The sequence below is a fragment of the Bufo gargarizans genome, chromosome 4 (assembly GCF_014858855.1).
Source record: "Bufo gargarizans isolate SCDJY-AF-19 chromosome 4, ASM1485885v1, whole genome shotgun sequence".
Lineage (NCBI taxonomy): Eukaryota > Metazoa > Chordata > Amphibia > Anura > Bufonidae > Bufo > Bufo gargarizans.
In genome coordinates this window covers 262,836,843-262,863,391 of record NC_058083.1, presented here as the reverse complement: position 1 = coordinate 262,863,391, position 26,549 = coordinate 262,836,843, and the positions used below count along the sequence as shown (strand labels likewise).

At 43.2% G+C, this 26,549-nt stretch overlaps 1 protein-coding gene across 1 annotated transcript in view; it reads right to left on the bottom strand.

Moving 5' to 3' along the window:
- FHL5 (four and a half LIM domains 5) overlaps positions 1 to 26,549 on the bottom strand; it is an 83,618-nt gene that overhangs the window by 23,833 nt on the left and 33,236 nt on the right. Inside the window, exons 2-3 of the mRNA XM_044290167.1 lie at positions 1,589 to 1,760; positions 658 to 832 (exon numbers count right to left, since the gene is read on the bottom strand). Coding sequence (XP_044146102.1) covers positions 658 to 832; positions 1,589 to 1,747 — 334 coding nt within the window. The 5' untranslated portion in view covers positions 1,748 to 1,760. The remainder of the gene's footprint in view (positions 1 to 657; positions 833 to 1,588; positions 1,761 to 26,549) is intronic.

Below are 26,549 nucleotides of genomic sequence, written 5' to 3'. Positions count from 1 at the left end.
AAAATGGAAAGGGAATGGAGATATCCTTACCCAGGAGGTGGATGTACCTAAATAAGATATATGTATCAAGTACCAGGAAGTCCATGCAGGTGCTTTGGGGACCATGATAAGGTAAAAATGGTGCTTTGGATTGATCTAACCTAATCCTTTGGGTTGTTTGAAAATGCCCAAAGCTTCCCTTCTCCTCAATCATGACAGCACCATTTTTTCTCAGTAAATTATTGCAGGTAAAATGGTCAGATGGTCAAGTTACACTGCTCTTCTGCAAAGCTCCTAGATGGGATAAACCCAGACACTCAGCATATTCCCAGATGTAATACAAAAGTGTATATTCAAAAATGTATATGTATTAAAATCGATAAAACAAATAAATAGATGAATAAATTGGCAAAGACAGGCACAACCACATGGAGAGTGCACACAATCTGTCGGGACATCAAAAGTATCGGGGTATTGGAAAGCACACCAAGCTTTGGGCTATCCTGTTCTCAGATGGTTATAATTATTTTTCGCATAGGACCTTTTTTGCTTGATATATTCCTCTACGCCCAGGTTAGCAGGTGTTTGTGTTTATTTTAGTTTGGGAAATTGTAGTATGATCAAAAAAATAAAAGAATGTGGTTTTCATTTAGTGAGTTGTATTTAGAGGAGTCTTACCAGGCATTATGGAGGCATTGCACTTAAAACACTTTGCAGAATACTCATTTGAGTAGCAGTCAATACATAGCAGGAGCTCATCCTTGGCAGCAAAAGGCTTCTCCACCAAAGAACAAGTGCACTTGGCACATTTAAAGCAAGCTTCATGCCAGTGACTGTCTTTATAGGTAAGGTCCTTGAAAAAAAAAAATTGTTCATATATGTGGACAAATGTTTCTCTATTAAATAGTTCAACATAGCAAAGGGCATTTTTTCAAAAGACCACTTATTTCTGCTAAAGTATTTCTTGGTTATGGAAATCTGTTAGACATGAACATACCTGTATAGGTGTGGCTAATATGTAATAAGTAATGTCGTTAAGAATACAGTACAGTTTTCACCATACAATTATGCACTGACGTTTAACAAATACAATTTACATGACTGTTATGACTATTACTATAGTTATTGCTACTAACATTATTTCATTTGCGTTGCGAATTTGGACCCTATGGAGAGGTCTCAGAGGTAATTGCTGCGGGACACATACAGGTCCATACAAATGCTATATGAAACCACTGAGTACATTATACCCATTGTACCCAAGTGTAGTGCATTCTTAAAATCAGTCACCAAAATCTCAGCCTGAGGTATGAATTTATAATGCAAATAAAGAGAGCGAATGCTCATTGCAGTGAAATATGGTCTTTTAGAGAGATGACCTCTCAAAGAGCCAATATACAGTACATGGGAAATACATCATAGAAAAAACGGTTCTAGGTGGGGATGGTTGTATTGATGAAGTGGTCTTTTGGAGAATGTTAACGGTAGAGTGAACTGAATGTAAATGTAGAACCCATTATGAAACCCGCACATAAACCAATCTATTTTAATATATACAAATATCATTGAACTATGCTTAATCATGTGTCTATCCAGTTTTAACATTTACCTTGGAATCACATTCAATTGGATTTTTACATCCTTCACATTTATTTGCAAAAATGCTTTCAAAGCATTTGACACAATATTGATTGTCCTCTCTCACTGTATATTTTTGACCATAAAGGGATTTCTTACACTGGTAGCAGTCAAAGGCTTTGTTATCCATGACAATAGTGTGTCTGGGAAACGGAAACATAATAGTGACATGTAAGAAAAAATGGTGTGTATATATATATATGAAATTTTTGTGCATAAAATATTTTTATTGAATTTGACACAGTATGGCAAAACATAAAATAGATATACAGTTTGTTGCAATATCATATGGTTAAGGAAGAATGAGGAAAAGAAAAGGTCCATTTTCTATTTAACTTCTCTAGGAGTAACAATAATGGATAAGTCAAGTAGCAGTGTTGTATCTCTTCTGACCCACTTGGGAGAAAGAAAAGAAGATAGTAGCAGGAAAATAAAAAGTAATAGTCGCAGGAAAAAGGAAGGAAGAAAGAGAAAAGAAGGAAGAAACAAAACAAGGAAGGAAGGAACAAAAGAAGGAAAGATGGAAGAAACAAATAAAGGAAGGAAAGATCAAAAAGGGGGAGGGGAAAGGAGGTGGGAGAAAAAAAGAGGAAGAAAAATGATGGAAGGCAAATAGACAATTAAAGAAAGTGCTACCTGAAAAGGTCAACATTTAGTGAAGGTGAAATGCTACTAGAACTATTACCATCAGAATTAAATATTGAAATGTAAGCGCATAGAAGAAAATCCTTTTGATTCTTGGATTTGATTTTGAAGAATCTAGTTAGAGAACTCTAGGATTTTATACAGTAGATGAATAATTCTTAGAAAGTATAAACTGCAGGGTGTGTAAAAGTGAAATAAATGAGGCCATTATGTGTTCCTCTACATACTAAACAACATTATAAGAACCTGTAGCAGAAACTATACAATCAATATATCCTTTGGAAACCCAATTAACAATATTTATAGCCTTTGTCCGCATCCTAAATTGCATTAAAACTGTTTAGCCTGTGTAATAAAATAAACCTTTAATGCTGGGGAAAGAGTATGATCAAACACAAGACATTTAAAAACAACAAGATAATTAGCCTCATATGGCCAAGGTATTTTCCTTCCAGGCAATAGTCTTAGCATCTATGAAAGATAACAAAAATGGATGCATTAGTTGAAAAAATTACCAGACATGTTGGAAATATTGCTGAAACTCAACGAACGGTAACTGCAACACTGACCGTAACCAAGCTGAATCTGATTTCGGTTTTGGAATGGTTACAAGAGAGGTTAATGAGGACCAAAGCAACTGCACAGCTGTAGCCTGAGTTTTCCATTCACTTCTATTATAATGTGACACACAAGGAGAGAAGATAGCTGAAAATGATAAATCAAGTTATGTGAATGGCCTATGGGTAAGATCATCTTCATCTAGCTTGGGTTGTAAGCTGCCCATGCACATTCCATTCTACAATCATATCTGTATACTACTTCTCTACTAGACACTAGGATTGGATCTGTTGGATTTCATCCTGCCCAAGCCTTTGTTCTGGGCTGAGAACAAAGGCTTGGGCAGGATGAAATGATAATACTCATCTTGTTCTAGCCATGTGTGCATGTTTATGGGGTTGTCAGGGGAGGTAGCTGCCTATTTGATGTCTTCTGCATAAAGGTAGACATAATGTACAGTCAATAGTTGTTCTGCCGACAGCTATCTCTCCCGACTCCCTCACCACTCCCCTATACACATACATGCTCAGCTCAGCCAAGTGTGTATGTGTATTCAATGGAGAGAGTGAAGAAAACCCCTGCCATATAACCTGGGAGAACAAAAGGATGGGTCAAAAATAGGAATTTCGCTCAATCCTTCTCTCCCCTGAAATCATCTATCGGTGGAGAGTCTGGACCTCTCCATACACATTAAACTGTTCGCCAAATCCAGCATTTTCAGTAGGTTCGGCTGACAATACACTAATATGCAGGGGCGTAACGATCGCGGTCACAGAGGGTGCAACTGAGATCGGGCCTGGCTGGGGAAGGGGGGCCTGCAAGTTCTTTTAGCCAGCCCAGTCCCCTTCCGCTTTGTTTTGCCTATTTAAAAAGTATGAAGAGGTGACTAGTGCAGCCGTGCTGCGCACATCCCCATACATACACCCTTCCTGCGCTGATCAATGTCGGCAAGACCCGGCGCTGGAGGCGGGAAGACGTGATGGCGTGGTGCCGCAGAGGGTATGGGAGGACGTGTTCGCAACTGGCTGCCAGTGAGACGGGCGACTGAATGCAGAACAGAGGTAAGTATATATATTTTTTTAGGTATGCACATGCTGCGCGCCATACTGGGGGCACCTGGCCCCGACCCGGCACTATGAATTGAATTTAGAAAGGGGGGGGCCCCACGACGGCCATATGGGCCAAAAAAATAAATCTATTCAGAGTGAGAGGGTTGCAGGAACTGCGCCATACTGGGGGCACCTGACAGAGGCCATATGAACTGCATTTAGAAAGGGGGGCCTGCGCCAGCCTTATAGAAGGGGGCCAAAAATAAAATAAAATCTATACAGAGTGAGAGGGGGCAGCCAATCATTCGATTATATACAGGGGCCAAATTAAATATATATATTCTTGGTGGGGGCCAAATGAAATATATACAGGGGTGGGGTAACGGGGTTGCGGGTTAATCGGAATGGGGGGCCCCAATCCAAAGTTTGCCCTGAGGCCCATAGAACTCAAGTTACGCCACTGCTATTATGTATGGGGGCCTTTAGTCAAGCAATCAAAGTGCGGTTTTCAAAAGAGATTTTTTTGCATGTGGTTAAAGAAAGCCAAGCAATAAACCACTTTTCAGATACTTAAAGGGAACCTGTGCCCATAGAGCCATATAGAGCAGGAGAAACGGAGTAGATTGATGCATAGTTCTGTGGGAAAAGATTCAGTGAAACTGGTAATATATGCATTTAAATCTCAGCTTTCCTGATCATGCTTCAGGCAGCACAACATAAAGGGTTAATGTCTTGCTCCTTCTAGGACAGAAGATAAATCATTAGTAAATCAGACTAACTAACCCCCGGCCCCCCATAAAGGAGTGCACACCCACTAGGCAGACATGTTTTCTTCTTCTTCTGTCTAGGACAGTGAAGTTCACACATACAGAGGCTCCTGCTGCTGTGAAGGCCAGTATGGTTTAGGGTCCATTCACACGTCCGTAAGTGTTTTGTGGATCTGAAAAACACGGACAGATCCGTTATGCTGCCCATAGACTTCTATTAAGACAGAAAGCAAAACAGAATGCCTTTTAAAGGCTTCCGTTTTGCATTCCGTCATAATACAAGTCTATGGGCAGCATAACGGATCAGTCCTTCCATCTTATGGATTCCGTTATTTTCTGTTATAACCATTTTATAACGGAAAGCCATAACGGAATCCAGAACGCAGATGTGAACCCACCCTTAGGCCTCATGCACACGACCGTTCCGTTTTTTGCGGATCTGCAAAAGACTGAAGCCGTCCGTGTGCCTTCCACAATTTGCGGAATGGAACAGGTGGCCCATTGTAGAAATGCCTATTCTTGTCCACAAAAAGGACAAGAATGGGACATGTTCTATTTTTATTTTTTTTTGCGGGGCCACGGAACGGAGCAACGGATGCAGACAGCACACTGAAGTGAATGGGTTCACATCCGAGCCGCCAAAACGGCGACTCGGATGCGGACCCAAACAACAGCCGTGTGCATGAGGTCTTATAGAGATGGAGGTGATTTCCAGAATTAACTGCATGACATGACTGAATTGGAAGTGGTTTCCAGAGGTACAGTACAGACCAAAAGTTTGGACACACCTTCTCATTCAAAGAGTTTTCTTTATTTTCATGACTATGAAAATTGTAGATTCACACTAAAGGCATCAAAACTATGAATTAACACATGTGGAATTATATACATAACAAAAAAGTGTGAAACAACTGAAAATATGTCATATTCTAGGTTCTTCAAAGTAGCCACCTTTTGCTTTGATTACTGCTTTGCACACTCTTGGCATTCACTTGATGAGCTTCAAGAGGTAGTCACCTGAAATGGTCTTCCAACAGTCTTGAAGGAGTTCCCAGAGATGCTTAGCACTTGTTGGCCATTTTGCTTTCACTCTACGGTCCAGCTCACCCCAAACCATCTCAATTGGGTTCAGGTCCGGTGACTGTGGAGGCCAGGTCATCTGGGCACTCTCCTGTACTGCATATGCATGTTAGGCCTCTTTCACACTGGCGTGTGCGGCCTAACAAGAGCATAGTCCGTGGGGCAGCCGCAGCGGATAGCAAAAAGATAGGAAAGATAGGACATGTTCTATCTTTTTGCGGAACAGAAGTACGTGATGCGGAATGCCCACGGAACGGCACCCGTGTATTGCGGGTCCGCAATACGGCAACGGGGTGCACACCCAGTGTGAAAGAGGCTTTATAGAGCTGGAGGTGCGCTCCAGAATTAACTGCATGACATGACTGAACTGGAAGTGGTTTCCAGAGTTATATGTATCATATGAAGTGCTGGAAGAGTGGCCAGAGTTATATGCATGTTATAGAGCTGGAAGTGTGCTCCAGAAATAACTGCATGACATTACTGAATTGGAAGTGGTTTCCAGAGGTATATGCATGTTATAGAGCTGGAAGTGTGCTCCAGAATAACTGCATGACATGTCTGAACTGGAACTGGTTTCCAGGGTTATATGTATGTTATAGAGCTGGAAGTGTGCTCCAGAATAACTGCATGACATATCTGAACTGGAAGTGGTTTCCAGAGGTATATGCATGTTACAGAGCTGGAAGTGTGCTCCAGAATTAACTGCATGACATGTCTTATCTGGAACTGGTTTCCAGGGTTATATGTATGTTATAGAGCTGGAAGTGTGCTCCAGAATAACTGCATGACATGTCTGAACTGGAAGTGGTTTCCAGGGTTATATGTATGTTATAGAGCTGGGGGTGGTTTCCAGAATTAACTGCATGACATGTCTGAACTGGAAGTGGTTTCCAGAGTTTATTTGCCCCATTGGGTGTTCCATGGGATGATTGAGCTGAGATTTCTCCTGGAGTGGTCCTGGTGAGTTTCTCATATGCAGTGGGTGTTCCCTGCAAACTATCAATATATGATTCAGGGTGTGCCCCTGTGAGAAATGCTGGTTCGGCTGTTACAAGCACAGTTATTACCTGCAGGCAGTGTTTCCATCTCAGGAGCGATTTTGGAGTAGTAATATACAGGTGCAGCTGAGCTAAACTTGATGGGTAACATGTTAAGTAAAATGCCATGTGTTATCAGAGTTGTTTTTAGCTCAGCTACATCTGTGGCTCTGCACAGGGCTGAGATCTTACTGCAGCAGTAGAATCACAGCAGCTTTAAGGATCCTGTGTCCTGGAATGGCTCATATGTAGCTTGTATGTATGTGTGAGCCAATTAATATATTACAATTACAGAACTTAGCAAAGAATCCCATAAATCTAATATTAGCATGTGCACTAACTATGGGTCATATAGGAGATGTCTGCACCAACTGTGGACAATGTAGGAGATGTCTGCACCAACTGTGGACAATGTAGGAGATGTCTGCACCGTTGCCTTCCAGCTGAAGATCTCCAGTGCAGACATAGTGCAGAGGTTGTGGAATGGTTTACTTCTCAATGGTCAGAAGCTTTCACTCTGGTCCTTTCTGCTCATATATCTATAAGACCTCACTTATCTGCACTTATTTTACCTTATCTCCTGCCTCATCTCATCTGGATTTGGACTCTGTCTCTGTGATCAGGAGGATTTTGAAGATCTTTGTTTCATGATGGTGCACCTTCATTTACCTTCATTATTAAAAGCTGTGCTAGCTCACCTTGAAATGGTTGTCCCTAGAGGGGATAAGCCCAAAATGGATGAAAAATCAAACTTTACGTTTTTTCCTGATGATCCTGGTATTAAAGGGATGTATGGCAGGAGTGTGGTCCCAGCCAGACAGGTAACATTATGTGGGAGCTAGATCACAGCAGTGTGTTACAGATCCTGCAGTCTTAGCTCAGCGGGGAACCCCCCTAGGGTAATATCCCAGTGGCCAGTCTGACTAGGAAGACTTTTTTTCTGGCAGTTGGTTATCCCTGTCAGGGACTTCTAGTCAGAGATTGTTTACTTACTGAAACATAGTAATTCCTTGTCTATGGCAGAGTGCAAAGCATCTTTGGCTTCAGTTTCCTAGTAACATAGGGAATGCTTCCCCATGAAGTCTCTCTTAGTCACTAAGATGGGGGTCCATTCACAGAACCATATCCGATTTTGCAGACCACAAGTTGCGGATCCATAGGAAACAGATGCCGTTGTGTGCATTCTGTATTTGCAGTTCAGAACATCCTGCCCTATGATGGTGATGCCCATTCTTGTCTGCAATACGGACAAGGGTGGGACATTTTCGGGGCCGCGGAATGGATGTGCGGATGGGGACAGCACATTGTGTACTGTCCGTGTTTCTCAATCCCATTGTAATAATGGGTCCGCATGAGATCTGCAAATCGCGGGACGTGTCGGAAAGAAAAAATACTTTAGTGTGAATGGGCCCTGAATGTGCCTCTGAGTTTATGTGATCCCCATAGACAATCTGTGCAGAGGGACATTCTGTTAGTGTCATTGTGTTCCTCAGCAAATAAATTCTATTTAGAATCCATAGTTGTTAATGAGGGGTCTCCTTTACACAATATATCTCTAGGTCTAGCTTCATTCTTGTAATTTTCATTCCAAAGATCACCTAAGAGGGGCTCAGAAGGGTCAGATAGAGAAGACTAAGTTCTTTGTGTTCAGGCTCTGAAAGAAATTGCCCCCCATGGCAAAATAGTCAACCCTTCATAAAGCCTTGCATGGTGGTTGTTTCAGGACTTGACAGGAATATTTTGACCTCTTTCCCAGGAAATTTCTGGGGTCTTTTCAAGAGTGTATGCAGTGCCAAAGCTACAGGTAAGATGGAGGCTAGATCTAATGTGCCTAAACAAATACCTTCTCGAAAGAAATTCACAATGTGAATTGCTGTTTTGTTATCAAAATTCACCAGGACGATTTTATGGCCATCACTCACCAGAGTTTCTCATATTCAATTCACTGGCCTTTGGTTTATCATCATCACCTTGTGTTTTTACTAAGTTAGTTGTGGCACTAACTCAGCCCTTAGCTTCCAGTTAGACTTCAGAAACTGGTTGCTTAAGGTCTCACAGGAGCAGATCCAGAAATTAAGGTGGATGTGAGATCTAAGGTCCCATCACCAAGTGCCAGTGGAGTAACTAGAAATAACTGGGTCCCACAGCAAAAATTTAAACAGGGCTCCCCCAGCAACTTCTGTGCAAGCCCCCCCTCCCCTTTCCGTGCAACAGCCGCTACTGTTGCTAGTCAAGATCGCTATTAGTTTAGGCAAGGCAGACGTTCTGTGTACAAATATATACTTTCCCGATCTCTTCGATAGAAGCCGTAACATGGGAATTAGTGTACATTGCAAACCAGCATTGTTTTAGGAAGAAACCAATGTTTATCAAGTCTAATTCGTCTTGTGGTGATCAAGCCAGAAACTCAGGAAGTCTTGATGGCTTTGTCTGAGAAATACTGAACAAGGTAGATTTTAATGGCAATTCCGATAACTCTGGTCAGAAAGTACACTTCCATATTCTTTGAGTTCAGGGGAGATTGTCTTCTCAAGAGATGTATCTGTGATCCAATACCAGAGACATGGGAGCAATATATCCAACTCTTCATTTAGGGCAGGCTCAAGAATCAGTTAGTAGTGGAGCAAACAGATAATATTTCCACCATGTGCTATATCAACAATTGGCACAGGACTCGTTTTGATCCACGGAACAGTCAATGCAGTCAAATTATGACCTGGGCAGTGGAATGTCCAACCGTAGACAGCCATTCACATTCAAGGTATTCTGAATGTTCAGGTGGATCTGTTAAGTAGGTTACAGTTGAAGTCTCAGTGACTATATTCTTAACAGATTGTGTGCAGGTGGGGTACCACCATTTAGATGCAATGGGGACAGCCTCTAATACAAAGCTCAAAAAGTTCTGCTCCCTGAATCCAACAGATCCACCAGAAAGAATAGATGGCCTGTCTTTCAGTTGGGAAGTAATTTTTCATCCAAATTGTCCTCCATTTCCTCTCATATCCTGAGTGCTCAGGAAAATTAGACAAGAGTCTGAGCCATAGTGCTCATCTGGCCAGGAGGGCACGATCCCTCACTGGCTACAACTTTCCAGAGAAAATTATTCTAAATAAATTCCAGCCGAATCTTCTGGTTCAAGCAGGCCTACAGCATCCACACCGGAGATGTTTCAGCTTACAGCCTGGAATCTGATGGTTCAGGACTCAAGAAGGGCTTGTAAGATGTGGTGGTGAAAACTTTTCAGAATCCTGATTTGTCTTAAGTCTTACTTTTTTTTTACAGAAAGGTTTTAACCCAAACTGGAAACCTAACACTGTAAGAGTGCATTTCCCGGCCGCCACTGCTCACATAGATGGAGCCTTCGTGCATTTATGCATTTTTCTACGTTCTTTATTCGATTTTAATTCATCAGTTAAGCCTTCTATTCCAGCCTGGGATCAGGCTGTTCTCCTCAAGCTCCTGGTTGAATCTCTATCTCAGCCTCTTACAGAAGCACCACTAAGGGTTGTATCTTGGAAGGTTTTATTTCTGATGGCATTTGCATCAGCCAAGAAGGTGTCAAACTTTGCAAGGTCCATATCTGAAAGTACATCAAGACGACTTGATTTCAAGGTTGATGCCCTATATCCTACCAAAGCTCGCATCTGACATAAATGAAAGTTAAGAAATGCATCTGTCAGAATCCACAATCAGCTGAACAAGACAAGCTTCATCTACTGGTCATTGAAGAACCAAGAAGTATAAAAGCCAGCAAGCCTACACGGCTTAATTTAGGAATACTATTAAAGTCTGCTTCTAAATTTCAAGAACTCCAGTTACCAGGTGGAGTTACAGCACACTTAACTCAGTCCACTTAGTTGCTTGGGCAGAGAAAAGAAGGGGAAAAAAAGGCATTGGATTAATTATGCAGGGCCACTACATGGTCTTCTCCATGCATCTTTACAAAACAATATAAGTTGGATGTATCTGGTGCTTGCAATTCAGCCTTTGACAGACAAGTGATTATTAAGGCTGATATTTCTTCTCTCTCCCCCCCCCCCCTCCTTGTTTAATACTGATTTTCAAATCATTTTGTGTTGTGCTGCCTGAAGGACAATAAGGAAAGTCTAAATATACTTTCCTTCAGTCCAAAGGCAGCACATATATCCCTCCCTGGAAAAGACCTTGCTGGGATGAAACACATCTACCTAGTGGGTGTGTACTCCTTTATAGGGGGGTTAATTAGTCTAATTTACTAATGAATCATCTTCTGACCTAGATGGGAGGAGCAACACATTAACCCTTTGTGTTGTGCTGCCTTTGGACTCAATGAAAGATAAATTTTGTTAAGCAAATTTAGACTATTTCTGATTTCAGGGCTTTGATAGTGCAGCGACCGGACCGCAGAAGCAATATGTGAGAGTTATGGTGGGCCGATGGGGGTAGTAGTTATTTACACATCAGTTGGATGAAATTAGTGATGCGCAACCATTATTGCCAGAGGATGTAGATAACAGGGATATGTCTCAGTCAGGCAGCATTACACACATGGACGTACAGTGTGATGATGATGTTGTACCCGCTGCTGCTTCCTTTGCTGAGGTGTCAGATACAAGTGAAGTGGTTGATGATGACGATGTGTCCGTGGATGCCACGTGGGTGCCTGCTCGAAGAGAAGAAGAAGAGGGGGAAAGTCAGACAGCATGTATCGGCACCCGGGGTCAGCCAGACAGCCCGCCAATCAACGCATGCTGTTGCCACCACCAGAATGCCGTCATTGCAAAGCTCAGCAGTGTGGCATTTTTTGTGTGTGTCTGCCTCTGATAACAGCAATGCCATTTGCAACCTGTGCCAAAAGAAACGGAGTCGTGGGAAGTCCAACACCCACCTCGGTACAACTGCTTTGCGAAGGCACATGATCTCACATCACAAATGCCAATGGGATCAACACATGAGTACAAGCAGCACACAAACTCAAAGCCATTATCCTCCTCCTGGTCCAGCATCTTCAGTCACGTCAACCACTGCTGTCCTCCTTGCCCCTTCTCAACCACCCGCCACTCCGCCTCTCACCTTCAGCAGTTCCATCTCATCTGCCCACAGTCAGGTGTCTGTAAAGGAAATGTTTGAGCGTAAGAAGCCAATGTCACAGAGTCACCCCCTTGCCCGGTGTCTGACAGCTGGCTTGACGGAACTCTTAGCCCGCCAGCTTTTACCATACCAGCTGGTGGAGTCTGAGGCCTTCAAAAAATTTGTCGCTATTGGGACACCACAGTGGAAGGTACGCGGACAAATTTTTTTTTTTAAAAAAGGCAATCCCAAACATCTACTCAGTGATTGAAAAGGAAGTCATGGCATCTCTGGCATACAGTGTTGGGGCAAGGGTCCATCTGACCACTGATACCTGGTCTGCAAAGCACGGTCAGGGCAGGTATATCACCTACACTGCGCATTGGGTCAACCTGCTGACGGCTGCCAAGCATGGAATGCGTGGCTCTGCAGTGGAGTTGGTGACACCGCCACGACTTGCAGGCAGGCCTACTGCCACCTCTTCTACTTCTCCTACTCCATCCTCTTCCATAACCTCCTCGGCTGAGTCCTCTTCTGCTGCGGCGTCTGGCTGCATATCAACTGAATCCCCCCAGCTCCCCAGGGGCTATTCCACATCCCGGATACGACAGTGTCACGCTGTCTTGGGGTTGACTTGCCTGAAAGCAGAGAGCCACACCGGACCAGCACTCCTGTCCACCCTGAACGCACAGGTGGATCAGTGGCTGACCCCGCACCAGTTGGAGATCGGCAAAGTGGTGTGTGACAATGGAAGCAATTTGTTGGTGGCATTGAATTTGGGCAAGTTGTCACATGTGCCGTGCATGGCACATGTGTTGAATCTCATCGTACAACGCTTTGTGTCTAAGTACCAAGGCTTACAGGACGTCCTCAAGCAGGCCAGGAAGGTGTGTGGCCATTTTAGGCGTTTCTACACGGCCCTGGTGCACTTTTCAGACATTCAGCGCCGAAACAACATGCCAGTGAGGCGCTTGATTTGCGACAGACCGACACGTTGGAATTCAACACTTCTAATGTTCGACCGCCTGCTCCAACAACAAAAAGCCGTCAACGAGTATTTGTATGACCGGGGTGCTAGGACAGCATCTGCGGAGCTGGGAATTTTTTTGCCACGTTACTGGACGCTCATGCGCAATGCCTGTAGGCTCATGCGTCCTTTTGAGGAGGTGACAAACCTAGTCAGTCGCACCGAAGGCACCATCAGCGACCTCATCCCATTTATTTTTTTTTTTCCTGGAGCGTGCCCTGCGAAGAGTGCTGGATCAGGCTGTAGATGAGCGTGAAGAGGAAGAGTTGTGGTCACCATCACCACCAGAAACAGGCTTGTCATCATCGCTTGCCGGACCTGCGGCAACGCTGGAAGAGGAGGAAGAGGAGTCAGAGGAGAAATGTGGCTTTGAGGAGGAGGAAGACCAACCACAGCAGGCATCCCAGGGTGCTCGTTGTTGTCACCTATCTGGGACCCGTGGTGTTGTACGTGGCTGGGGGGAAGAACAGACCGTCAATGACATCAGTGAGGACGAGGAACGGGAAATGAGTAGCTCGGCATCCAACCTTGTGCAAAAGTAGCTCGGCATCCAACCTTGTCTTTCATGCTGTCATGTCTGTTGAGGGACCCTCGTATAAAAAGGATGAAGGAGAACGATCTGTACTGGGTGGCCACACTACTAGACCCCCGGTATAAGCAGAAAGTGGCGGAAATGTTACCAAATTACCGAAAGTCAGAAAGGATGCAGCAGTTCAAAACCAAACAAAAAAAATATGCTTTACACAGCTTATAAGGGGGATGTCACAGCACAACGGGAATCTAACAGGGGAAGAGGTGAAAGTAATTCTCCTCCTACCACGACCACGGTGGCAAGGACAGGACGCTTTACAGATGTGTTGTTGATGGAGGACATGCAGAGCTTTTTTAGTCCTACAGATCGCCACAGCCCTTCGGGATCCAGCCTTAGAGAACGACTCGACCGACAGGTAGCAGACTACCTCGCCTTAACTGCAGATATCGACACTCTGAGGAGCGATGAACCCCTTGACTACTGGGTGTGCAGGCTTGACCTGTGGCCTGAACTATCCCAGTTTGCAATAGAACTTCTGGCCTGCCCCGCTTCAAGTGTCCTGTAAGAAAGGACCTTCAGTGCAGCAGGAGGCATTGTCACTGACAAAAGAAGTCGCCTCGGTCAAAAAAGTATTGATTACCTCACCTTCATTAAGATGAATGAGGCATGGATCCCGAAGGGACTGACAGTGGGGGATACGTTTGACTAACAAAAGGCCTGATGACATGCCTTGGCCTCAAAATGGTCCCCACGCTGCTGTATTTAATGTCTGCATACCGGATGACTTTTGTGAATTCTCCGCCACCAACTAGGGTTCAAGCCGCAATGTTTTAGTCACCTTTCTGCCTGGAAAACATCAATTTTTCCGGCCGCTGCTACAGCAGCAGCTGCAACAATACCAAATTTTTCAGGCATGTGTACATGCCTAATTTTTCTGGCCTCTAGTGCTGCACTGTGGCTGCAAAAACAAAACAAAAAAAAAGGCACATACATGTGTCAATTCCCCTTCATGATCAGTACCTAGTTGTGGTGAAGGGGCTTGCATATCACAATGAAGCGATCATCACCTCTATGAGTGTGTTGGCAATGTTGCCACACCCCAGGTGATAAGGCCGTTGCTTCATTATGATCAGACTAAAAGCGATCGGCTGGATAATTTTTCATAGAAAAAACATTATTATTATTTTTTTAAGTTGTATGGGTTTTTAATACATAAAATAAAACGATCATAATAAAGTCTCTTAATAGTTTATTAGAAATAATGCAGACAATTTAAAAAATCCCCATCAATTACAGAGCTCAGAACAAAATTATTTCAGGATGTCGTTAATTCGACAATGATTAATCAATTCGACACACGTCCCCGGATAGGGGACGTAACAGGGATTAAACTGATAGGAATAGTACTAGTTAAGACACCACTCATATAGGGCGTCACAGCAGATTGCTCCGTGCACGTGCAGTGCCCCTACTTGGGAGTAAGAGGACCGACCAAGCTGCTTTTTCCATCTCCCGGTTCCTAAAATCAATTCAGTTTGGTGTATCAGAGTTTGGTCTGTCACTGTGAAGGCAGTCGAAGGTACCCGGCCTAAATTTTTTTTCACAAAAGGCAATCCCTGATATGGGACGTAACAGGGATTAAACTGATGAGAATAGTACTACAGAAAATACCACTCATATTGGGTGTGACAGTAAATTGCACGGCGCAGACGCAGTGACCGTGGCGTGGATTCAAACAAAGGGGAGGGAGCAAGCGTTTTTTTAACCATCTCCCCGTTCGAAAAATCTATTCAATTCACCTTTCGGGGATCCTTGGTGTTGTACATGGCTGGGTGGAGGAAGAAACCTTCAATGACATCAACGGGACATGGCTAGCTTGGTATCCAACCTTGGGCAAATGGTAAGTTTGCGGTTGGGCAAATGGACTGTTTGCGGTGCATTAAAAGGGGAGTTTGGTCTGTGAAGCGGGCGTAACCCTTACACTACCTGATCGATACAACATCATACCTGATCGTATACACACACTGTTTTAAACCACGTTGTTCAAAAAAATTTAGGATTGTTAGGTGATTTATGCCCTTTATGGATTAAAATCCAACTCTGCGTCAACTATGTAATTTCCCATGGGAGTTTTGCCATGGATCCCCCTCCGGCATGCCACAGTCCAGGTGTTAGTCCCCTTGAAACAACTTTTCCATCACTACTGTGGCTAGAAAGAGTCCCTGTGGGTTTTAAAATTCGCCTGCCTATTGAAGTCAATGGCGGTTCGCCCGTTCGCGAACATTTGCAGAAATTCGCGTTCGCCGTTTGCGAACGGAAAATTTTATGTTCGCGAGATCTCTAACGGCAGGCAAAATCCATTATTTTCTTTCAGAAACTCTGGTCCACAATGTCCATAGAGGCATGTGGTAATAGACAACTTTGCGCCTCGTCGTCCGGCTGTGTCCAAGTGCTTCAAGGCTTCTCCCGGTCACTGGTGCTGTGGAGTTCATAAGCTAATTCTGCTCCTATCTCCACTAGACTTTCTCTATATCCATGAATTCACTCTGGTCTGTGCAAGGTAGCTGTAAGGCTGATTTCCATACTCCCTGAGCTTGGCCAGGGCCAAGGGGCTAAAATGGCAGCTACATGCTGGACTTATCCTGTTCTGCTCCTCACTCCTCCACTAACTTCCTCCCTTTTTTTCTTTTGCCTTAGCACACCCTCAGATATCTATATGTTGTGCCAGCACCACATAACTCTCGTAACTCTCCGCTGTCACCAATGATCGGGGGGGGGGGAGGGGAGGCCGCACACTGTGCCACCAATGATGGGGGGTCGGTCATTTTAATTAGGTGGGGGAAGGGGGAGGCGGCCGCACTGGCCACCAATGAGTTAAAAACAGAGGAGGAGGGAGGGGGGCCACCCACAGTGGCCACCAATGAGTTAAAAACAGGGGGGCCGCCCGCACTGGCCACCAATGAGTTAAAAACAGGGGGGCGGCCGCACTGGCCACCAATGAGTTAAAAACAGGGGGGCCGCCCGCACTGGCCACCAATGAGTTAAAAACAGGGGGGCGGCCGCACTGGCCACCAATGAGTTAAAAACGGGGGGGGGGGGGTCTGCCCGGCAGCAGGGGGCAGTCATGTACACAGTTCTTTTAGTATATTCTAACTTGAAGCGTCCCCATCACCATGGGAACGCCTCTGTGTTAGAATATACTGTCGGATCTGAGTTTCACGATCTAACTCAAATCCGATGGTATATTCTAACATAGAGGCGTTCCCATGGTGATGGGGACGCTTCAAGTTAAAATATACTATCGGATTGGAGAAAACTCTGATCTGATGGTATATTAATAGGGACTCCTGACTTTACATTGAATGTCAATGGGGGACGGATCCGTTTGCAATTGCACCATATTGTGTCAACGTCAAACGGATCCGTCCCCATTGACTTGCATTGTAAGTCTGGACAGATCCGTTTGGCTCCGCACGGCCAGGCGGACACCCGAACGCTGCAAGCTGCGTTCAGGTGTCCGCCTGCTGAGCAGAACGGAGGCCAAACGGTGCCAGACTGATGCATTCTGAGCAGATCCGCATCCACTCAGAATGCATTGGGGCAGTACGGATCCGTTCGGGGCCGCTTGTGAGAGCCTTCAAACGGAACTCACAAGCGGAGCCCCGAATGCAAGTGTGAAAGTAGCCTTAGAGGGGTGATCAGTAATTTTTATTGATACCAGTATGGTGTATGGTGTATTTTTCTCTGTAAGGCCTGATTCACATGTCCATGTTTTGGTCAGTGATTTCCATCAGTGATTGTTAGCCATAACCAGGTACTAGGATATAGAGGAGGATCTTCTGTTCTGGAGTCTCAGACATCACACTGGACTGAACTGGACACAGTATAACACTTTAGTTTTTTTCTGTGGTGGAATTTCAGGGAAACTGAACAGTGCCCTGCCCACCCGGCCAGAGCATGTGAAGTCTGGCCTCTCCAATGGTCAAAATGCATCTACCTGAATCAAATATAGTATTAGAACAGACATAAATTCAATAAAATATTATTCTTAATGTGTAAAGCCCCCTTTACACAGTCAGATTATTTGGGTAATTATCAGGAACAAATGTTCATATGAATGTTCGTTCCCAATAATTGCCCTGTGCAAAGGTGTCATGATCACCCCATGAACAAGCAAACGCTCGTTCATCAGGTCAAGGCATCAATGATGTGGTACACAAAATCATTGTTTCTGAGCAGCAGATTGACCTGTGCTCAAAAATAATAAATCTGTATGGGGAAAAGATATTGCAATAACAATCATTTGTTCCTATACAGAAGAGATGATTGCTACTTTTAAATGCTGCTTTCATCTCACAGACCATCCAGCAATTATCGGGAATGTTTGGTTCAGTCCCAATAATTGTATGTGCATTGGCCTCTGTAAAAGGACCTGTGTAAATCTTTTTTTTGACTAAGCGCAGTTATAGTATAAGACAAGAGCTTTTCAAAGAGACTAAGACTACTTTCATCCATCTGTCATGGATCAGCAAAAACACTTCCGTCATGATAATACAACCGTCTGCATCCGTTATGAACTGATCCAGTTTTATCTTTAAAATAGCCAAGACGGATCCCTCATGAACTCCATTGACAGTCAATGGGGAACGGATCCGTTTTCTATTGTGTCAGAGAAAAAGGATCCGTCCCCATTGACTTACACTGTGAGTCATGATCCGTCTTGCTCCACACCACATCGCGGACAGAAAGAAGCCGCTTGCAGCAGCATTCTGTCCGCGATGGGGACGCAACCAAACAGAATGGAATGCATTCCATTTCGTTCAGTTCAGTTTTGTCCCTATTGAGAATGAATGGGGACAAAATGGAAGCGTTCCCCCCGCCATTGAGAACCTATGACGGATCTCAATAGCAGAAAGGGGAAGCGCAGATGTGAAAGTAGCCTAATTCATTACGGCAATCAGCTAATGGCATTAGCATATTTACGTTAAATGCGGTGTTAAATAATTACTGCTAAAATAGACAGTTATAGGTGTCGGTGAGCTTGAAGCTGTCACACAACTAATATTTTGTATATTAGTACATATTGGTTTTTCCCCCAAACATTGTCTCTTTAACCCCTTAAGGACACAGGGCGTACAGGTACGCCCTTGTGCCCTGGTACTTAAGGACACAGGGCGTACATGTACGCCCTGTGCATTTTCGATCACTGCCATGCGGCTGGCAGTGATCGGAACCCGGTGCCTGCTCAAATCATTGAGCAGGCACCTAGGCTAAATGCGCGGGGGGGTCCCGTGACCCCCCCATGTCGGCGATCGCGGCAAACCGCAGGTCAATTCAGACCTGCGGTTTGCTGCGATTTCTGCAGTTTCTGATCCCCGCGGTCCCTGACCGCGGGGATCAGAAACTTTTGCATTCGTAAAATATAAATGTATCCCTAGCCCCTGCACCCCTGAGTTATTCGAGCACGGTGGGAGGTGCAGGGGGAGGGTTGCGGGCGGTGCGGGAGGCGGGCGGTGCGGTAGGCGGGATCGCGATCCCCCGCCCGCCTCCCATTGCGTAATCGTTGGCGTCTAGTGGGTTATACCAGGGTGCCAGCACATTGCTGGCACCCTGGTATAAACGGCTGACATCGGTGATGCGATGTCAGCCGTTTAACCCTTTCCATACAGCGGTCCGTACGGACCGCTGTATGGAAAAGGTTAACAGTAAGAGGGAGCTCCCTCCCTCTCCGATCGGGGGGCTGCTGTGCCTTTGCAGTCCCCCGAATGGAGAGGGAGAGAGCTTCCAGGCAGCCCCCCAAGCCCCGTCCTTACCCTTCCCCGTCTGCGCAGTTCTGGCCACTACTGAGCAGACGGGGAAGGTTCCCATGGCAACAGGACGCCTTCTCAGGCGTCCTGCTGTCCATGGTGCTGAACAGATCTGTGCTGAAAGCATAGATCTGTTCAGACAAAGTGTAAGTAAAATACAGTACAGTACAATATATACTGTACTATATTATGCAGACATCAGACCCACTGGATCTTCAAGAACCAAGTGGGTCTGGGTCAAAAAAAAGTGAAAAATAAAGTAAAAATCAAAAAACACATTTATCACTGATTAAAAATGAAAAAAATAAAATTCCCTACACATGTTTGGTATCGCCGCGTCCGTAACGACCTGATCTATAAAACGGTAATGTTACTTTACCCGAACGGTGAACGCCATAAAAATAAAAAATTAAAAACTATGATGAAATTGGAATTTTGCCCACCTTACTTCCCAAAAAAGGTAATAAAAGTGATCAAAAAAGTCGCATCTACGCCAAAATTGTAACAATCAAACCGTTATCTCATCCCGCAAAAATCATACCCTACCCAAGATAATCGCCCAAAAACTGAAAAAATTATGGCTCTTAGACTATGGAAACACTAAAACATGATTTCTTTTGTTTCAAAAATGAAATCATTGTGTAAAACTTACATAAATAAAAAAAAAAGTATACATATTAGGTATCGCCGCGTCCGTATTGACCGGCTCTATAAAAATATCACATGAACTAACCCCTCAGATGACCACCGTAAAAAAATTAAAATAAAAACGGTGTAAAAAAAAGCCATTTTTTGTCATCTTCCGTCACAAAAAGTGTAATAGCAAGCAATCAAAAAGTCATGTGCAAAATAGTGCCAATCAAACCGTCATCTCATCCCACAAAAAATGAGACCCTACTTAAGATAATCGCCCAAAAATTTAAAAAACTATGGCTCTTAGACTATGGAGACACTAAAACATTTTTTTTGTTTTAAAAATGAAATTATTGTGTAAAACGTACATAAATAAAAAAAATTGTATACATATTGGGTATCACCGCGTCCGTGACAACCTGCTCTTTAAAATTACGTCATGATCTAACCTGTCAGATGAATGGTGTAAATAACAAAAAAAAAACGGTGCCAAAAAAGCAATTTCTTGTTACCTTGCCGCACAAAAAGTGTAATATAGAGCAACCAAAAATCATATGTACCCTAAACTTGTACCAACAAAACTGCCACCCTATCCCGTAGTTCCTAAAATGGGGTCACTTTTTTGGAGTTTCTACTCTAGGGGTGCATCAGGGGGCTTCAAATGGGACATGGTGTCAAAAAAACCAGTCCAGCAAAATCTGCCTTCCAAAAACCGTATGGCATTCCTTTCCTTCTGCGCCCTGCCGTGTGACCGTACAGCGGTTTACGACCACATATGGGGTGTTTCTGTAAACTACAGAATCAGGGCCATAAATAACGAGTTTTGTTTGGCTGTTAACCCTTGCTTTGTAACTGGAAAAAAAATATTAAAATGGAAAATCTGCCAAAAAAGTGAAATTTTGAAATTGTATCTCTATTTTCCATTAAATCTTGTGCAACACCTAAAGGGTTAACAAAGTTTGTAAAATCAGTTTTGTATACCTTGAGGGGTGTAGTTTCTTAGATGGGGTCACTTTTATGGAGTTTCTACTCTAGGGATGCATCAGGGGGCTTCAAATGGGACATGGTGTCAAAAAAACTGTCCAGCAAAACATGCCTTCCAAAAACCAAACGGCGCACCTTTCACTCTACGCCCCGCTGTGTGGCCGTACAGTAGTTTACGGCCACATATGGCGTGTTTCTGTAAACGGCAGAGTCAGGGCAATAAAGATACAGTCTTGTTTGGCTGTTAACCCTTGCTTTGTTAGTGGAAAAAATTGGTTAAAATTGAAAATTAGGCAATAAAATGAAATTCTCAAATTTCATCCCCATTTGCCAATAACTCTTGTGCAACACCTAAAGGGTTAACAAAGTTTGTAAAATCAGTTTTGAATACCTTGAGGGGAGTAGTTTATAGAATGGGGTCATTTTTGGGTGGTTTCTATTATGTAAGCCTCGCAAAGTGACTTCAGAGCTGTAGTGGTCCCTAAAAATTGGGTTTTTGTAAATTTCTGAAAAATTTCAAGATTTGCTTCTAAACTTCTAAGCCTTGTAACATCCCCAAAAAATAAAATATCATTCCCAAAATAATTCAAACATGAAGTAGACATATGGGGAATGTAAAGTCATCACAATTTTTAAGGGTATTACTATGTATTACAGAAGTAGAGAAACTGAAACTTTGAAATTTGCTAATTTTTCCCAATTTTTGGTAAATTTGACATTTTTTTATGCAAAAAAAAATATTTTTTTTAACTTTATTTTACCAGTGTCATGAAGTACAATATGTGACGAAAAAACAATCTCAGAATGGCCTGGATAAGTCAAAGCGTTTTAAAGTTATCATCACTTAAAGTGACACTGGTCAGATTTTCAAAAAATGGCCTGGTCCTAAGGTGTAAAAAGGCTGTGTCCCTAAGGGGTTAAGGCAAGTAAATGCTTCCTACTATGAAGATTGCTTGTAAGGGATTGAGCTAATGAATTCAAACAGAAAGTCACAGCAATCGGTTTCTAAGAAAAATAAAGGTTTTACATACAAAGATACTGTATGTAAAAACAAACATTTACTTCCCCAAACAAACAAAAAAAAAGAAAAGAAAAAAAGTTGTTTGGTGGATAGTTAGAGAGATATAAGTGGGATTCTAGGATGAGCTACTAGAGAGAGATAGAGACCTACCGTAAATACAGTTTTAGCACAGGGGCCCTCTGCTGTATGTGCCTGCCCCTGTATGACTGTTGTTTTTATGGGCCATTCGTTCCTGGTAATCAACTGCCTGTCAGACGAAGTGACCAATCATCACCTGTGTATGGGGACGAGTGATCACTACAGCAATTGCTCTACTCAATAGAGAATCCTTGTTCCTGGGCAGCAGATTGCTGTTTTCCTAGGATGATCTGCCCAGAATTATGATTTAGGTGAGAATATCAATGTTGCCTTCACCTTATGAATGAGCCTTGGCTTGTTTGTCGGGTGATCAATGCCACCTTTACACAGGGCAGTTATCGGGAATGAGTGTTTCCAGAAATGCTCCTTCACGTTAATTGTCTCATTTGTTGGTCTGTGTAGAGAGGCCTTTATTATTCAGTGTAATGATGGTGAATTATGTACCAATTATTGCAACTATAATAGAAAATTGACAGGTTTATATAACTGTGAACAGTGAATGAATAATTTGTTTTAGTACAAAGCACCCATACAAATTAGACTAGTGTCAATCAAACCCAACATTTTCAGTTGGATTGGCCAACAATCTAATGTATACATTATTTGGAGATCACAACTTCAGATGATGTCGGAAGAGAAGGAGCAGCTGCATTAAATTTCAATGCCCAATAGTTTTGTTCTTGTAGCAGTTGAACTGAGTGTGTATGTGTATGGGAGAGTCAGGAGAGATAGCTGTTAGCTAAATGAGCATTCAGCCTATAGCTATTGACGGTGTGTGGGCAACTTTATAAGGCAGCAATCACTATGGGTCTATGAGATTTATTTACTAATAAGTGAGTATAAAGGTTAGCCCCTTGTAGCAGTCTCCTGCATAAGGCAGAATAGACTTCATAGAAACCCATTTCTGGTTGACCATGTAGCCTACAGAATATGCACCAAGGAGGGTTCAAACGCAATATACAGAACCCTCTCTAATTTTTTCCACAAATATATATATATTGTGGGGGTCAACTCAATAGTGGTACGTACAGCAGTCAGAGACAGTGACACAATGGCACAGTTCACACAGGGAGTTGCCTGTTTTCTTTATTCTCATCCACAAGCAAAATATAAGGCCTTTACATTCAGGCAAAGATACAAAATAAATTCCTGCTCAGCTGAGCACTAACTAAGCATAAAATTACCCTTTCTATATGGGCGGCCTACTACCATCCACACAACACAATTCAAAATAAACTCAGTGTCCTTTTTGTTGCTTTAGCAGACTTCTGTAGCAATGGTAAAAAGCCAGTCAGTTCAACCAGTCCCCACCCAGACATGCTCATAGTGCAAACCTGTATAGCCCAGAAATGAACTGAGCTCCGTCACCTGGTGGGAAGCTCTATATGAAACCTGTTCTGGACAGGAAAGGAATGAGTAGTCCCGCTACCAACCTGCATCCTCATTCCATTAAAATCCAGGCCCGACAACACCATTTACCAAAGTCCTCAGCAAACTGTGTTTTGCTAAGGCAGACCAGCTTTTCCTGGATTTCTGATATCTCACCCAGGTTTCCTAGTTGAAATATCCACCTCCTGTAGCCTAGTACATGGTATATGAAAGAAACCTAGGCGAAATATAACGATTCTCTACTACTTTTCCAGTCACTGTCTCACAATATATATAATCATTAAATGTTTTTTGCAGGTTCCTGGTATTGATGACCTATACTCAGGATAGTTCATTAATATCTGACTGGAGAGGGTTCAACAACTACAGCCCCACCAATCAGTTGTTCCTTGCAGCCTCTGGCACTGGAACTAGCTCTCTTAATGGAATGGGAAGCAGAGCTCAACTTACTTTATAGAGGTTGTGCCAGGTTCCTGCTTCTTAGCTTCCATTCACCTTAATAGGAGCTGAGCTACAGTAACCCAGCACAGAGCTGTGCTTCCTGTTCCTTTGTTCCAGAGGAAGAGGCTTCGAGGAACAGCTGATTTGTGGTGGTGTGGGTGTTGTACCCTCGCCGATCAGATATTAATGACCTATCCTGAGGATAGGTCATCAATATCAGGAGCCTGGAAAACCCCTTTAATTATATAATGTTATCATAGGTCCCTACTACATTTGTAGTTTCTTTCTTAGCCAAACAGCTTCTTGGAACACTCTTTGAGCTTAATCTATCTGGTCCAGATAGCTGGAGCTGGCCTTGGTGTGTCAAATTCTAGTCTTTCAGTCATGCCTCTATAGTGTATCCAGAACATAGCTATGCTAAATTTGGCAGTATCATAGTACTGTATATTTAATAATAATAATGCTATACTTCTAACACTAGCCATAAATTTGTGAGGGATTGAGTTTCAATTCTTGCTACTAAATCCCATTTCAATAGGCACGGTTGACTACTGTGATTCATGAATTATAAGTAAGTGTGGGACAATGGAGCAATAATCTGAAGTTAATGGGTGATACCAAATCCATATTTTTTTTACGTTTTACTACTTTTGTGCAATAAAAACCCATTTTTTTTTAAAAAAGAAAGAAAATATTTTCATCCCTGCTTCCCAAGACCCATAACTTTTTACTTTTCTTTCCTTTCTATGGAGTTATGTGAGGGCTTGATTTTTGTGGGATAACTTGTAGTTTTCATTGGTATCATTTTGTGGTAAATTACAATTTTTGATCGCTTGTTGTTAATTTTATTGGGTGGTCACCAAGAATAATTTAGCAATTCTGACATTTTATTTATTTTTTACAGTGTTCACCGTAAGGGATAATTTACATGATATTTGTGTAGTGCGGGCTGTTACAAATGCAATATGTGGTTTGCAATTTTTTCATTAAAAAAATTGGAAAAAAAGGCATATTTTTTAGAATTTTTTTATTTTATAAATGTATTTTCTTAACTTTTTTTTTTACCACTTATTAGTTCCACAAGGGGACTATAACAGGCAATATTTAGATTGCTTTTAAAATACAATGCATTATCCCTATAGTGCATTGCATCTTAATGTCAGTGCTGTACTGACATTGACCAGCTAGCTGCGCCAGAGAGGCACAGCCTGCTGGAAAACACTCAAAACAGGTTTGGGGCCTATACCAGGCCCCAGACAGCCTTTTCACACATCGGCACCCTGCAATGGCATTTTAGGGGGGGGGGGGGCAATGGGAGACAGAGGGAGTCCGCTCCTTATGTCACCGCTTACATGTGGAATGTAAAGGGTTAAACAGCCTGGATCGGCACTCCTGCCAGTCCAGAATGTCATAGCAGGAGCATAGCACTCATGTGAGGGCCCAGCCCCCACTCCCTGATGCATGGGGGACACGTGCAGTGGTTAGACTGGGCAGAGGTGAAAAGGCGTGTTGACCCAGCCTAAAGCCCCTTAGCATTGATGGTCACTAAGGTGTTAATCTTTCAGAAGCAATATTTTTCATGTTCCAGTAAATATTGTTATTCATCTACATAAAAGGTGATAAAAGTGTCATAATAAGGTACAGTACAGACCAAAAGTTTGGACACACCTTCTCATTCAAAGAGATTTCTTTATTTTCATGATTATGAAAATTGTAGATTCACACTGAAGGCATCAAAACTATGAATTAACACATGTGGAATTACATACATAGCAAAAAAGTGGGAAACAACTGAAAATATGTCATATTCTAGGTTCTTCAAAGTAGCCACCTTTTGCTTTGATTACTGCTTTGCACACTCTTGGCATTCTTTTGATGAGCTTCAAGAGGTAGTCACCTGAAATGGTCTTCCAACAATCTTGAAGGAGTTCCCAGAGATGCTTAGCACTTCTTGGCCCTTTTGGCTTCACTCTGCGGTCCAGCTCACCCTAGGTGCGGTGACTGTGGCCAGGTCATCTGGCGCAGCACCCCATCACTCTCCTTCATGGTCAAATAGCCCTTACACAGCCTGGAGGTGTGTTTGGGGTTATTGTCCTGTTTAAAAATAAATGATGGTCCAACTAAACGCAAACCGGATGGAATAGCATACCGCTGCAAGATGCTGTGGTAGCCATATTAGTTCAGTATGCCTTCAATTTTGAATAAATCCCCAACAGTGTCACCAGCAAAGCACCCCCACACCATCACACCTCCTCCTCCATGCTTCACAGTGGGAACCAGGCATGTAGAGTCCATCCATTCACCTTTTCTGTGTCGCAAAAGACACGGTGGTTGGAACCAAAGATCTCAAATTTGGACTCATCAGACCAAAGCACAGATTTCCACTGGTCTAATGTCCATTCCTTGTGTTCTTTAGCCCAAACAAGTCTCTTCTGCTTGTTGCCTGTCCTTAGCAGTGGTTCCCTAGCAGATATTCTACCATGAAGACCTGATTCACACAGTCTCCTCTTAACAGTTGTTCTAGAGAAGTGTCTGCTGCTAGAACTCTGTGTGGCATTGACCTGGTCTCTAATCTGAGCTGCTGTTAACCTGCGATTTCTGAGGCTGGTGACTCGGATGAACTTATCCTCCGCAGCAGAGGTGACTCTTGGTCTTCCTTTCCTGGGGCGGTCCGCATGTGAGCCAGTTTCTTTGTAGCGTTTGATGGTTTTTGTGACTGCACTTGGGGACACTTTCAAAGTTTTCCCAATTTTTCGGACTGACTGACCTTCATTT